The sequence below is a fragment of the Polyodon spathula genome, chromosome 15 (genome assembly GCF_017654505.1).
Source record: "Polyodon spathula isolate WHYD16114869_AA chromosome 15, ASM1765450v1, whole genome shotgun sequence".
NCBI lineage: Eukaryota > Metazoa > Chordata > Actinopteri > Acipenseriformes > Polyodontidae > Polyodon > Polyodon spathula.
Window position 1 is genome coordinate 26,260,278 of NC_054548.1, and position 13,241 is coordinate 26,273,518.

At 39.5% G+C, this 13,241-nt stretch overlaps 1 protein-coding gene across 3 annotated transcripts in view; it reads left to right on the plus strand.

Moving 5' to 3' along the window:
• Positions 1-13,241, plus strand: part of LOC121327552 (ATP-binding cassette sub-family C member 4-like) — a 97,498-nt gene that overhangs the window by 51,870 nt on the left and 32,387 nt on the right. For all 3 annotated transcript variants that reach the window (XR_005951577.1, XM_041271635.1, XM_041271636.1), the window contains one exon: positions 3,956-4,035. Coding sequence is in view for 2 of the 3 variants with exons in the window: in XM_041271635.1 (XP_041127569.1) it covers positions 3,956-4,035 (80 nt within the window). In the remaining variant the exon portion in view is untranslated. The remainder of the gene's footprint in view (positions 1-3,955; positions 4,036-13,241) is intronic.

The window sequence follows — 13,241 nt, forward strand, 5'->3', positions numbered from 1 at the left end:
GGGGGGGGGGGGGGGGGGGGGGGGGGGGGGGGGGGGGGGGGGGGGGGGGGGGGCTCATTTTATTTCAAAAATCAGAAGCCCTAACCAATACTAGATCACACTGCCTGCACATTCCTGACTGCTGCCTTTTCCCAAGTGTGCTGGCTTTGGAGAATGTACAGTATAATTGACCCATGCTCAGCTTGTCACTGTAGATTTTCGCTGTAAATGTTTATCCTTTTTAAATTTAAATGTACTAACTAGGATAATCCCTACTGAGACTACTAGCCCCAATCTTCTGAGCATGAGGTGCCTATGCAAATGAATAAGTAAAGCATAGCCCAGCATTTCTCAATAATAGTACATTATACAGTCTCTTCAAACATCTTGGTGTTAGCAATTAGGACATGCTGGTATCTGTAGAACCACACTGTCCTAGCCTTTCTTCAACCAATTCCTTTTTAAAGAAGCTCCCCAGCATTCTGTTAACATCTCCTCAAACAGCTGCCCATTTTATGTGCAGATTTAAAACTGATTTATATATTTATCTAATGGGACGGAAAGAAATGTCACCTTTAATCTGCACATTTAGTTTTCTTCACTGCGCCTGCAAGAAGCACAGTCTCATGGCAGATATAATCTAAATCTATAAAATTCTAATGTGGACTTCACATTTGAGAGTGTGTGTGTGTGTGTGTGGAGGTAGGGTGATACGATTCCCCACTGCTGCACAGTTAGACAATTTAATTGCATAAAGGAAATATAGATTGCAAGGACCTCAACCCAGCACCATACATAATTGATTCATAATGTATTAGTATGGGCAGTGTGGAGTACTGGGGAATAGGCAAGTGTCATCACTGAGAAGCTGGTGACTGACAGGTGAGCTTGGCTCCTAGGGACAGCCCACTTCACTCTTCAGTTCAGTGTAATTCAATTGTATTTATTTAACTAGGATAAGAAGAGCAATTTAGGCAGCAGTAGCGTCCCCATCACTCACCACTTTAACAAACCAACAAAAACAATCGGCACAAAAGATACAAAATATAATACTTTAAAATCTAAAGCAAAAAAACCCCACAATTGGAACATCAGCCTTACATACACAATAATCTTTTAAAGGTTGACATTAAGAATGCTAGTCGACAGTAAGATGAGAAGATAGTTAAAGGATCTCTCTATTCAAGGGTTTTCTGGCATGTTGATGTTTTTACCATTCACTTAACTATATAACCAGGTTAATTTACATTAGTAATGGCAGAGGTTCTATAATGGCAGCAAGAATACATCCTTTTCTCTCTTACAAAGAGGAACTAACATGAACAAATTCGTAAGGGACGTGTTGAAATAAAGTAATCGATTATTGACGGCATAATTTCTTCCCCCAACTTTGTCCAACCTTCACATGTGGCACACCTCCTGTATCTGTACAGAAAGCCACATTTTAATCTACATTTCTGAACTGATCCACATGGCAACTGAATCACAGTGAAGGGTCAAACCAAAGACCAAGGTATTTAAAAGATTGGACATTTTCTAACATATTAATGCTGGCCACTGTACCAATGTAATATACAAATTGGGTCATTTCTGGTTCTGATTCTTGATGAGTATTGTCTTTCATTTGAGGCAGATGACTAGTCAGCGGAGTTGTTGGAATAAAGGACTAAGCTGCTAATATGTTTAAAAGCTGTAATCACAGGAGCCACCGATGGGTGATGTACTATCAACTTTAAGGTGACTACAGTGCCAAGTCAGAAATAAACTTTTAGGTCACTGCCTCGATAATAAAGTGCCACCCTATGCGGGTGCTTTCATATATCCAGTGGGTTGATTTTGATTCTGTCACTTGCTTACTTGCCGTACTGATACCACGTCTCAAAACCGGAGGCTCAGGAAACCTGCTTGCATCACACACACACATTATGGGAGGATCTGCTTTAGCTCCCTGGACCTTATCGATCTGTCAATCGTCTAAGCATTTATAATCTTTGTACATAATCTATCTGTTTCATTTTTCATTTACCATGTTCTAAGGAAACAGCTATAAATCTCATGGCGCTAGACTGATAACAATGTCCTCACAGCAATAAAAGAAACACGCAAATTCACTACCTTTTTACTGTTCTTTTTAACTGAAAGAATGTGCCAAAGTAATAATCTGATAACTTGCCCCTCATAGTAATTTGACCCATGCCTGTCTCGTGTTTTTTTTTTGTGTATTCTTCATCCGCAGATCATTGCATTTAGACGTAATGGACATTGTATTTAAATGCTTAGTTTCAAGGCGCACATCATTTAGTAAGGTTTTTTTTTTTTCAGGCATACATTTGGAAGGAAGGTGAAACAAATGTTTAGACTAAAAGTTTTCTTGAAACATTTGTCATTGAATTTACTACTAATAAACTACTAAGTTTCTGTTAGTATTTGTAAATGTACCACTATTGAGTGTTTTATAATTATGGATGGACTAACTGTCCCTTCCAGCCTTTTACATTAAGTGGTGTACTAGGTATTGTTTTTTAGGTTCGTGGTCTAGGCATTTAGGGAACAGGCATGGGTTATTTGGTATGCTAGCAAACCAGAGTCATGTGTTCCATCAATAGAAAGCTCTCTTTACTAGAGATCAATTTACCATATTGGATTTTTCCATTGTTCTTCTATTTGGGTTGCACTTGATTCATCCTGTTTCACCACTAGGATGCTTACTGTATGGAAGGCACTGAATACATTACACCAACTGCCCAATCTCCACCTCAAAAACTATTAGCCACCATGTTCTTCTTATTAAACATACTGTAAGTCTTGTTTCCCAGTGTATGTTTGTTGCCTGGGAACTTGAAAACCCTCAACCACGGGTACACCCAGTTGTTTTCGGCACATTTGCAATGTTCTTTCAGGTTGAGAGTCCTAATTTTTCTTGCGTGCCTGCTTTCTTAGCTGTGGCTTTGGGTGCAATGACTAGGACCCATGTTGTAAACCTATCAGTGCAGGTGTGATGTAATCTCGTGTACAAAGTTTCTAAAGGACCCACAAGAAAGGGCCGATTGAGCACCTGCAAAACCAAAAGTGGATAATGAACACCTGAACACATTGGAGTGGATGCAATTAAAGGCATTGACATAGCTGCTTCTAAAAGAATGGCAGGTACAGAGGTTTGGGAACCTTTTTGTTTTGGAACAAAAGAGCTTCTGGTGTATTCACTGCAGAGTACACAGCCTCTGTATAATAAAGGAGCTTTAATGAATCATTGTTTAATTTAGATATAGCTCAATATTTGACCATCTGATAGTCCTGAATGTATACATAATACTCAGCTGACAGTCACACAGGCAACTGTGATTAATTTTATAAACTAGAAATGATAGATCCCCAGATTAGGGACAAAGGATTAATAGGTAATTTGTTTTCAGTGGAAAGCCCTTGAAACAAGCTTTAAAAAACTATTTGTCTAGCCTAAAGTTCGTCAAAATGGTCCTTTTTGTGTGAAATGAGTTACACAACCTTTCTTTAGCATGCATACTACAGTTATCATGGAATATTTTTCTCTGTCACACTTGGTCCATGTATCATCACCCACATATGGAGGATACCAGAATTTGGTCTGCTTGAGCTGTTAAACCCAGCTTGCATAACTGTGGTGTATCTGTCAATTCTAGTACTGTTTTCGGGGTCCAAACTGCTTTTGGACATTAAGGCTATCTCTTCAACTTTGTGTGGCTAGGGCAAGTGTGTCACAACAGCAACAGCAGCACTGACATTGAGTGGAAGGTCAGCTTCTTCCTGCTCTTCATTGCATTAGTGTTGTCTCTTAGCCAGGCAGCTGCTAACAATGGGGTGGTGTACTGTCTCATAAAATACAGTATAAGTGTATGGCTTTCAAAGTCCCCTGCTAAAATGGCATTATTTCATGATATGACATTACTTTTTATACATTTTTTTTTTTTGAATGAATATCTTTAATTATTTGATTCAGGGAGAATCCTGAACCGCTTCGCCAAAGACATCGGCCAGTTGGACAACTTGCTTGCCTTGACATTTGCTGACTTCGTCCAGGTAAGGCAGTTCATCTTTGAATCATAAATTTGTATGCTGTGAGATACTTTCCTGGTCTGCTGGGCATGCTTTGCGGCCAGTGCCCCTTGTGATCACAAAACAATTACTTTGGGATTAATAACTTGCCTGACAGAGCATTAGCATTGGTTTAATAAAAGTGTCTGCACCCGAGCAGAGGGTGGACTGACAATTTCAATTAAGCACCATTAGCAGCCACTGGAAAAGTTAATGGGAGTCCTAATTATTGGGAAGGAGGAGCCTGGATATTCAGTGTCATACACTGCCTCTTGTTCAGCCACCCTCCAGAACTCTGGCACATGTCCAGGTAGCATTACGAAATCTGACCGCAATACAGAAACAGTTCATTCTCACGAAAGACGATGAGCCAGCCCATGAACCTATTAGCAAAAAGAAGGGAATGTTTGCTGCACAAGCTGAGGTTCAGAAGCGGGTGTGGTTCCTTGGTTAAGAATAGACAAAAGAAGAACAATGCTGGGATGAACACAATACTATCAATAATGAAAGAGTGATGTTAATGGCAGATAAAAACCTTGACTGGAACAAAAGCCATCTTAAATGGTGGAAGCACAAAAGATCAAAAGCACAAAAGCCTGTTTTGTTCTCTGTGGTTTCTCCTTTTTTTTGCTATGTTAGATAAAGATTAAAAATGAAAGTAAAAAAAAATAAAAAATTAAGGATACTGTCAGAAACTGAAATGCAATTATTTATATTATGGGATAAAACATACATAAAGGTTAGACTTCATGGGTTTACCTGATTGAAAACAAAACAAAAAAAAAAAAAAAAACAGTTTTGTTAATCCCAGTAATTAAGTATCCCCACATGGGGAGCGTCTATGAGTCTGTCAGCCCCCACACCTACTGCTACTAATATTTCATAGTGCTAGGATGAACATGGCGTTTTCATATTAAGATATCCGGTCAAAATGATTTTGAAAAACACAATCAAAGCCATTGTATCTAATGCTGTATAAAAGTGAAAAAAAAAAAAAAAAAAAAAAAAAAAAAAAAAAACATTAAAAAAATCATCCAGTAAAAGTAACCCTTTCAGTGCTGCATTACTTTAAACCGCAGCTGTGCTTTGACATAGGATCTTCGTAGTTGGCATTATGTGATTCTCAATAAAGTGCCATTACAGGTGGAGTCCAGGGAACATTAACCTTCTCAGTGCCACATTGTTTTAAACCTTTGAAAATATCCATGAAAGTTGTTTTTTGTTTTCACATTTGAATTTTTCTTCATGTTTACAAGACATTTGATGGGGCATGACGAACCCCTGAGAATGCTTCCAGGGGTATTTCCATTTCTAGTTGTACCTGTGTTGGTCATCATTATTTCTAATCTACAATGATGACTTTTGGCAAAACATTCATAATGTTAATAAACCCTATTTCTAATAGCTTTACAATACACCCCACTAAGACAGTTTCCAGCAACTCTAATAAAGTAGGATAGGCAGGCATGACCTTAATTGTCAAGCTGGAAACAAAATAGGAAATAATATTTAAAGCCAATAAATGCAAAGCAAGAACAAGCCTGTACTGTATATAGTCCCACTGTAGTAGTTGTGCTGATTTGTGGTGTGTATGTTTTAAAGATTTTTAATAAATGGGACATTAATTAACATTTCTTTCTTGCAAATAATGACCATGTCTGACAATGCTGTGGATACTGGCTGATTGTAAGATTTTTTTTTTTTTTAGTTCATTAGTCTCTACATAAGCTTTGGATTGAGCTGAGTAGACATAATTTGTAGTTAGATAGCTTCAGAGTTTTCTTGCACTGTCGAGAGACCTCTCTGCTTTAGCTATGGCACAGCACTTGGCATATGCTAATTTAAGCCCCCTTTTCTTAAAACAATGCTGAGAATAAAGCTAATTATTTCAGCATGTACCATATGTATGGCTATGCATTGTGTGGGCACAATGTACTCTTTCTCAGCTTTAAAAAATGCAGGTTTATTGTGTGAGGTACAAAGGTGGCATCATTTTGACAAAGTGCTTTTGTTTGGTGCCCATTATGTATTTGTTTGCAGGTGCCTTTTAAAAGGACATTCTTTAATTCTTTCAGGAAGAGCTGTTTTCCCTCTTTTTACAAAGTATTAGCCGGACAGAAAAGCCACTGATCCCTGCCATTGTTGTTCATTCTCTGAGGGACGTTTCCCAACATTCATTGTTTAAATGGTTGTCAAGGGGAATAAAGTGAAACTTAATAAACAATGCAGTAACTGGTTTATCTTACTGTGTGGGGGAAAGCTTTTTCTGCGGGGGGATTTGCATTTAAGTAGTGGCCTTTTATATTGGGGTTAGCACTTTGGCAGTTTTAAAGAGGACCAACTATTAATCTGGTGCTTCTCCCAAGCGATATTTTATTCTCTGTGGTTTAAAGACCATTTAACCGTGCATTTGAGATACTTGAAAGGAACTATACCTTTCTCTTTTCAAATTGACGAAGAAAGAAACAGTGAAATCATCTATTTAAAACCACCTAAGGGAATTGGAACATTTGGCTTTTGTGAAAGGTTGACCTTTAAATCCCAGGTTGCTTTTTCATTTGAAAACTGCCCAATTTAGGATGTGAAACCAGAGGGTCTGGATATAAAGCTTGTGAAGGACCTGACAGGAGGAAGCACAAAGGCCTTGGCCTGAGCGCTGTGACTTATGAGCAACAGGTTTGAATGGGCCGTAAAAACCACCTTAAGGGACTGAGCGTTGACAGCTTACTCGAGCAAAGGAGTGTGGGGGGTGGGGGTGGGGGTGGGGGTGGGGGTGGGGGGGGGCCCGGGGGGTGGGAGCAGGGAGGTGACGTTATGAAAGAATCTAAGCAAGGAATCAACACAGATTAATCATTAATTGGGTGCTACTCTCAGAGTTTGCTTTATTGGCTTCCAGTGATTCATTTTCTGTTTGTTTGTTTTTTTTTATTTAGTGGTGTTTTAAAATTTGCCGAATGTAACAAACATTCGCTGCTTCGATCAGCATTGGTTAGAACACACCTGATAGATGTATGTTTCCGTCTTTACAGGAACAATACTGTGTTACAGCATGCTTTATATCATTTTTTAAATACAGTAGTTCGTCATGTATCCACCCGTCACATATCCGCCCCAACTGTTTATCTGCCATTATCAAGCTCTTCAGCACAGAGTGAGTGTGAGTGATAGAGAACCAGAACCAGAGTTGGATACTGAAGAGTGAGTCAAAATCGCTGACAGCTGCGCGAGTATCCGGAGTTTGTTTATTATTGAACAGAGAAGATTAGTTCAGAGACTGTAGATCCCACCAAAGTTTTCATACGCTGTCTTGTATGAACTCAGTGCACCGTTCTGTGCGTTGATATGTAAATAAATCCTGTTCGCCTGCAGGGCGTATCAACTTCAATCTCAGTCTCGATCTCCTGCCTGTCACTCAGCAGCGAATGCACGCAGCTACCCTGTCACAAGCATTAATACCCTGTATCTTTCTAAACAAGGGATTTTATAAAATCTGAATCTCAACCTGTGACCTACAGCAATATGGCTCCTAAGTTGGGTTCATTTGACTTTGTTTCTGGATTATGAATTCCTTTGAGAAACTGGGTACATGTTTGGGTCACAGCTGTACTGTGTTCTTTTAGAAGTGCCATCAGAAATCAGTTTCCTAGAAGAACACTGACTGGTGTTAATTGATCCATTGAGAACACTTTTAGTATGGAAAAGCATGGAGCAAAAGGTGTGATTTACTGTTCACAAAATGCATCTAAAACATGAATATGCATATTATTTTACATAACCTGAAAATGTATAATATAGGTATGTGTTTTTTTTTTTGGATGAAATGATGCATTATTACATTATACTTATGTTGATATATAAATTATACTTCATATTATTTCACAAAGTGTCCTTACTGCATGCGGAAAGTGTGAAGCTCTTCACAAAATTTGGACTATTTTCACGTGAATGACAAAAAGGAAAAGTGGCAGACTAAGATGCTGAGAACGACTCCAGCAGTCATGTGCCTCAGAGCCCCGTGTGAAAGTCGCCAAAACATGTGTAGTCTCGCAGCATTGTGGTCCAGTACATTTTTCACATAGCTTGACTTTGCCAACTTTCAGTGGATAACCTTGCTCAGCTCAGTTGTCTTTCACAGGTGTCTTTTGTCAATAGAAAGCTGTATGATATGACAGTCGGGGGGGGGGGTGTGTGGGGGGAGGGTCGGGGGGCCCCCCCTCACCAAGCCCCTTGTTCCTGTTGCTGTCCACTCTGCAGAAATATTAGTGGCTCTACCCCTCAGCATACTTTGTTTTTCAGCAACCTTTCACTATCCTTTTTTTCTTAAGCTTAAGCCAGACCACAATTTCATTTACATTTTTTGGTGTTTGTGAGCGAATATGAGCTTGATTGTGAAGGCATGTGAACGACCTTGCAGCTGGACTGTTGAGAACGGGCAATGATTTATAGGAAACTGAATTACAAAACCTTTTTTCCAGGCCAACCCCCCCCCAAAAAAAATAATAATCAACAGCTTGACTGAGCCCAAATAACTGACTTTTCATACCTTTTCATTGGACACAAAGACCTAATCCTGAGACTACTTGAGCCACCAATGTAGGCAGTGACTGAGACCACCACGGAATGTGTCAGTCCCTCCTCACCACACACAAAACACATTGACTGCGGCTTTATGAAGTGAAAATGCTGAAGAAAGGGAAAATGTGAAGGAGGTGTCCACAGTCATTTCTGTAAAAGAATAGCTGCGGCATCTGGGAATGTCAAACAAAGGGGCCCGAAGACAGGGATAATAGCCTGGATCACTTGCATTCTGGCGTGTAAAAGAGTGGAACTGCCTTTCCTTGTTTCAGTACCACTGACCCTTGCATTTTATTGTGCAACCATGTCAGGGAAAGTGTGTAGAAAAAATTCCAGCAATAATGCTTCACAGTGTCTTTGTCATTTTGTTATTCCAGTGGCTGTTTTTCCTTCAAAACTGAGCCCACACAGCCGCTGAATTGAGAAGAAAGAGGGCCTGCTGACACTCGGTCTCAGAGGGTGTTTAATTGTCAGATATGTTTATGTTGGATTGTGGAACAACAGTTCCTATCGGCACACAACACAAATATTGCAATTTTGTCCAATTTTCTAATTTTATTTGGACATCAAAGTGCAGATTAGTATCGCTTACAAAATAAAGCAGTTAGGCAGCTGAGCTCTAAGCTCTGAATGAAGTATGGGTACAGCAGCATGCCTGGCTCGGCTAAGACACCAAATCGCATGCCTACAGTAGCCTTCTATTCTTGCTGGAAAGCAATTAGAGGTAATGCTTTATTTAAACTGTTTATATACACAAGCATTTTTTTCATGTGCATCAGGCTTTAGATTTTGGAGGTTGTTTATTGTAATTGACCTCATCTGTATGTAGGGTGGGTGGGGCAAGGCTTTCTGAGATTCTGACATGATAACTGGCAGACCAGGCAAATTGATCACATCAAACAAGAGCATGGCGACACTAAATCACCAGGGACTTAGTAAGGCTCGACTAAAAATTGTCCTGCTTGGCTTGTTTGCCTCAAATGAACTATATTTTCAATAAAAAAACAGAAATGTATGACTGCAAGACAAACGTGTACAAGTGGCTATTTCCATCCTGTTATTGTGAAGTTGGAACATTTGACACTTTTTTAAATTAGAGCCAGCGCCGTGTCCATGTGCAATATAAGTTAACCATACCAGCAAGATGTATTATACCTTACTGTGCGGTTTCCCAGATCACTTGAAATAACTTTTAGTGTCTTCATTCTTTTTGGTGATTCTAGTTTAATCTGGAAGTGATATATAAAATAGAACTTTCAAATAAAGCCTCCTGAGTTGATAGAAATGTCACTGCTGGTACTGCAAAAGTTGTTGCACATGTACCAAAAAAATATTTACATGTCACTTACAATATATACTAGTATGTTCTGTAGCAGTCAATCGCTGAAGTAACTAGCATATTGCAGAGTAGCATTTCAGTCATGCTTCACTGGTCTGTTGAGGGATAGCAGTATTTGTGGTTCTACTTAATTTACGTGGGGTCAAGATTTATCCATTCATACCTGTTTATACCTGTAGCTGCCAAATGAGACTGACAGTCAGCCTGCATTATACTGCCAGATAAGGGCCATGGGCAAAAATGGGCAATAAGCAAGAGTGGCTTTATAGTGAGGTCAACAAAACAAAACAAAAAACACATACAACCTTCTATGTTTGCAGTAAATTTAAATATTTAATTTTATAGTTTATAGTTATAAATAAATAAACACTCGATTAATGGCGGAGGAAGAGGAAGATGGGCCCCAGCGCAGGGCCTTATTGAGGGCTCCCCTCCCCAAACGTTAATTTAACCCTTATTTATAAACATCAAACAAACCAAATCAAGTGTTCAATATTGAACTGTATTTAATTGTCAGAATGTTAGCATGTGTGAAACAGTACGTAATAAGAACACGTTCTACTCGCTTGCTTTATTTTATTTTGCGTACATCTTTACATCCAACACTACACTATTTTTTAATCATAAACAAACAGGTTTAATCACTAACCCTGCCAGGATTCCCCAATTCTGCTATCACAGAAATTATTACAGAATTCACCATTCTGCGCAGACATTTGCAGAAATTGTCTCACATAGGAAACCATTTTTCTTCTTCTTCTTATTAAATCAGAAATACAGTCATGTTAATTTGCTGTAGTTTATTTTGGTGCCCGCAGCAGCACCCAACAGCTTCCGTCTAAACTACAGGATGAATCGTGCACACAGAATATAACTGCAAATGTCTGTGCTGAATAGAACCCCAAAACCTTCCATGAAGACGTGCCTCGTACCAGCCTCCGGGGGAAAAAAGTTAGGATAATTAAGACAATAGTGATACCTGTTGAAATGAGGGAGTATACAGTCTGAACTACTGGCCCAGCACACCGGCAGCTACAGTTATACAAATGTGTAACATCTGCAAGTATAAATGCGAAGGATATTATCATTGTTAATAAATGAATAAATAAAAAGTTTCAAACCTCTCCAGGGCCCTCTGAGTGTGCAGGCCCGTGTGCACTTCCACCTGCTGCTGTGCCACTGGCTTTAGTTTAAGTCAGCCTTCATTTGTGCAAAACTTGCACATAAACAAAAAACCTCTTACCGTACTTTTTTTGTTCACTTATTTTGGACTGCGTCAAGCCTTTTTCATGTTACACAAATCGACCCGTTCCATCAAGGTAAGCCATTTGTTTTTATCCATTAGATTGTCTCCATTGCCCTTCGATTAACAGTGTATGCCTCACTTAGGCGAGAAAACATTTGCAATGTTTTGCTTTCTTATTTTCAGATATACATGCCGATTTTTTTTTCTTTTGCTCTGGTGTTAAATATAGGGTTGACTCTTAAAACCGCTTACCATGAACTGCATTATGCCCGTGTTATAATATTAAAGCAGCTGTTTGAGAATATCCTTGCTGTAAAAACTACGCTAAAGTTAAACATGAAGAGCAAATGAGCTGCTTCAATGTAACTGAATTAATTCCTGTCTTTTTTTTTTTTTTATCCCAGCTATGTCCAAAGACAACACGTGTCTGCCCTCCACGTTAATAAATATAGTTGGTGAACTGGATGTCATGATCCAGCTCGATCGCCCAAAACAGCGCGACAAACATCCAACAAGTTGTTGGTGTTCTCTCAGAACTGACCACATAAAACTGCAAATGAACGTATTGATTGTGTTTTATTTGTTTGCATCATTAACATGTAACACAACAGTAAATCCAACACAACTTAAAAGAAAGGCAATCTTTTTTTTTTTTTTTTTTTTTTAATTTAGTCATTGTCAATTTTTTTTTGTTATTTTCTCCCAATTTGAAATGCCCAATTAGTATTTAGGCTAAGCTCACCGCTACCACCCCTGTGCTGACTCGGGAGCAGCGAAGATGAACACACGCTGTCCTCCGAAGAGTGTACCGTCAGCCGCCCGCTTCTTTACACACTGCGGATTCACTATGCAGCCGCCCAGGAGCTATAGCGCAGGAGGACAACGCAGCTCCCGGGCAGCTAACAGGCAAGCCCACAGATGCCCAGCCAGACTACAGGGGTCGCTGGTGCACGGTGAGCCGAGGACACCCTGGCCGACCTTTTTTACCTTGAGACCATAACCTTCCCCTTCTGTCTCACAGGCAGCCACTGATTCCTGAACACCTCATTTTGTGGTTGACAAGACTTTATGCAGGATACAGCAGGCAGTGCCAATTTTGGTTAACAAACTAATGCACTTCAGTCTGTTTCATCAGTATCTGCCACCTCCCCACTGCCCATATTTGCCCACGCATGGTGTTGAATGCTTCCTTAGCAGCTGGCAGCCATCTGGAGAGGTAGGGCTTCTAAGCCAGGATAGTATACGCAGCATCACTTGATCCCCTATATGCTGTATTGCCTGAATGAAAGGAGGATATATATATATATATATATATATATATATATATATATATATATATATATATATATATATATATATAGTGCCTATAGAAAGTCTACACCCCCTTGAACTTTTTTTCACATTTTGTTTTGTCAGTGCCTCAGAGTTTCATACATTTAAATGAGGATTTACTTCCACTCATCTGCACACCATACTCCACACTGCTAAGGGTAAAAAAAAGTTAACATTGAGAAAAAAATTATATATTAAAAATACAAAACTGAAAGATCATAATTGGATATGTCTCCACCCCCCTGAGTTAATACTTGGTAGAAGCACCTTTGGCAAAAATTACAGCTGTGAGTCTGTTGGGATAGGTCTCTACCAACTTTGCACGCCTAGATTTGGCAATATTTGACCATTCTTTACAAAACTGCTCAAGCTCTGTCAAGTTCCTTGGGGAGCGTTGATGGACAACAATCTTCAAGTCATGCAACAAATTTTTGATTGGCCACTCAAGGACATTTACCTTCCCTTCTATCCTGACAAGTGCCCCAGTCCCTGGCGATGAGAAACATCCCCATAGCTGCCAGCACCATGCTTCACAGTAGGGATGGTGTTCTTTGGGTGATGCGCTGTGTTGGGTTTGCGCCAAACATAATGCTTTGCATTCATGCCAAAAAGTTCAATTTTAGTTCTGTCAGACCACAAAACTTTTTGCCACATGGCTGCAGAATCTCGTGAATTTTTTTGCATACTTAAAATGGAATT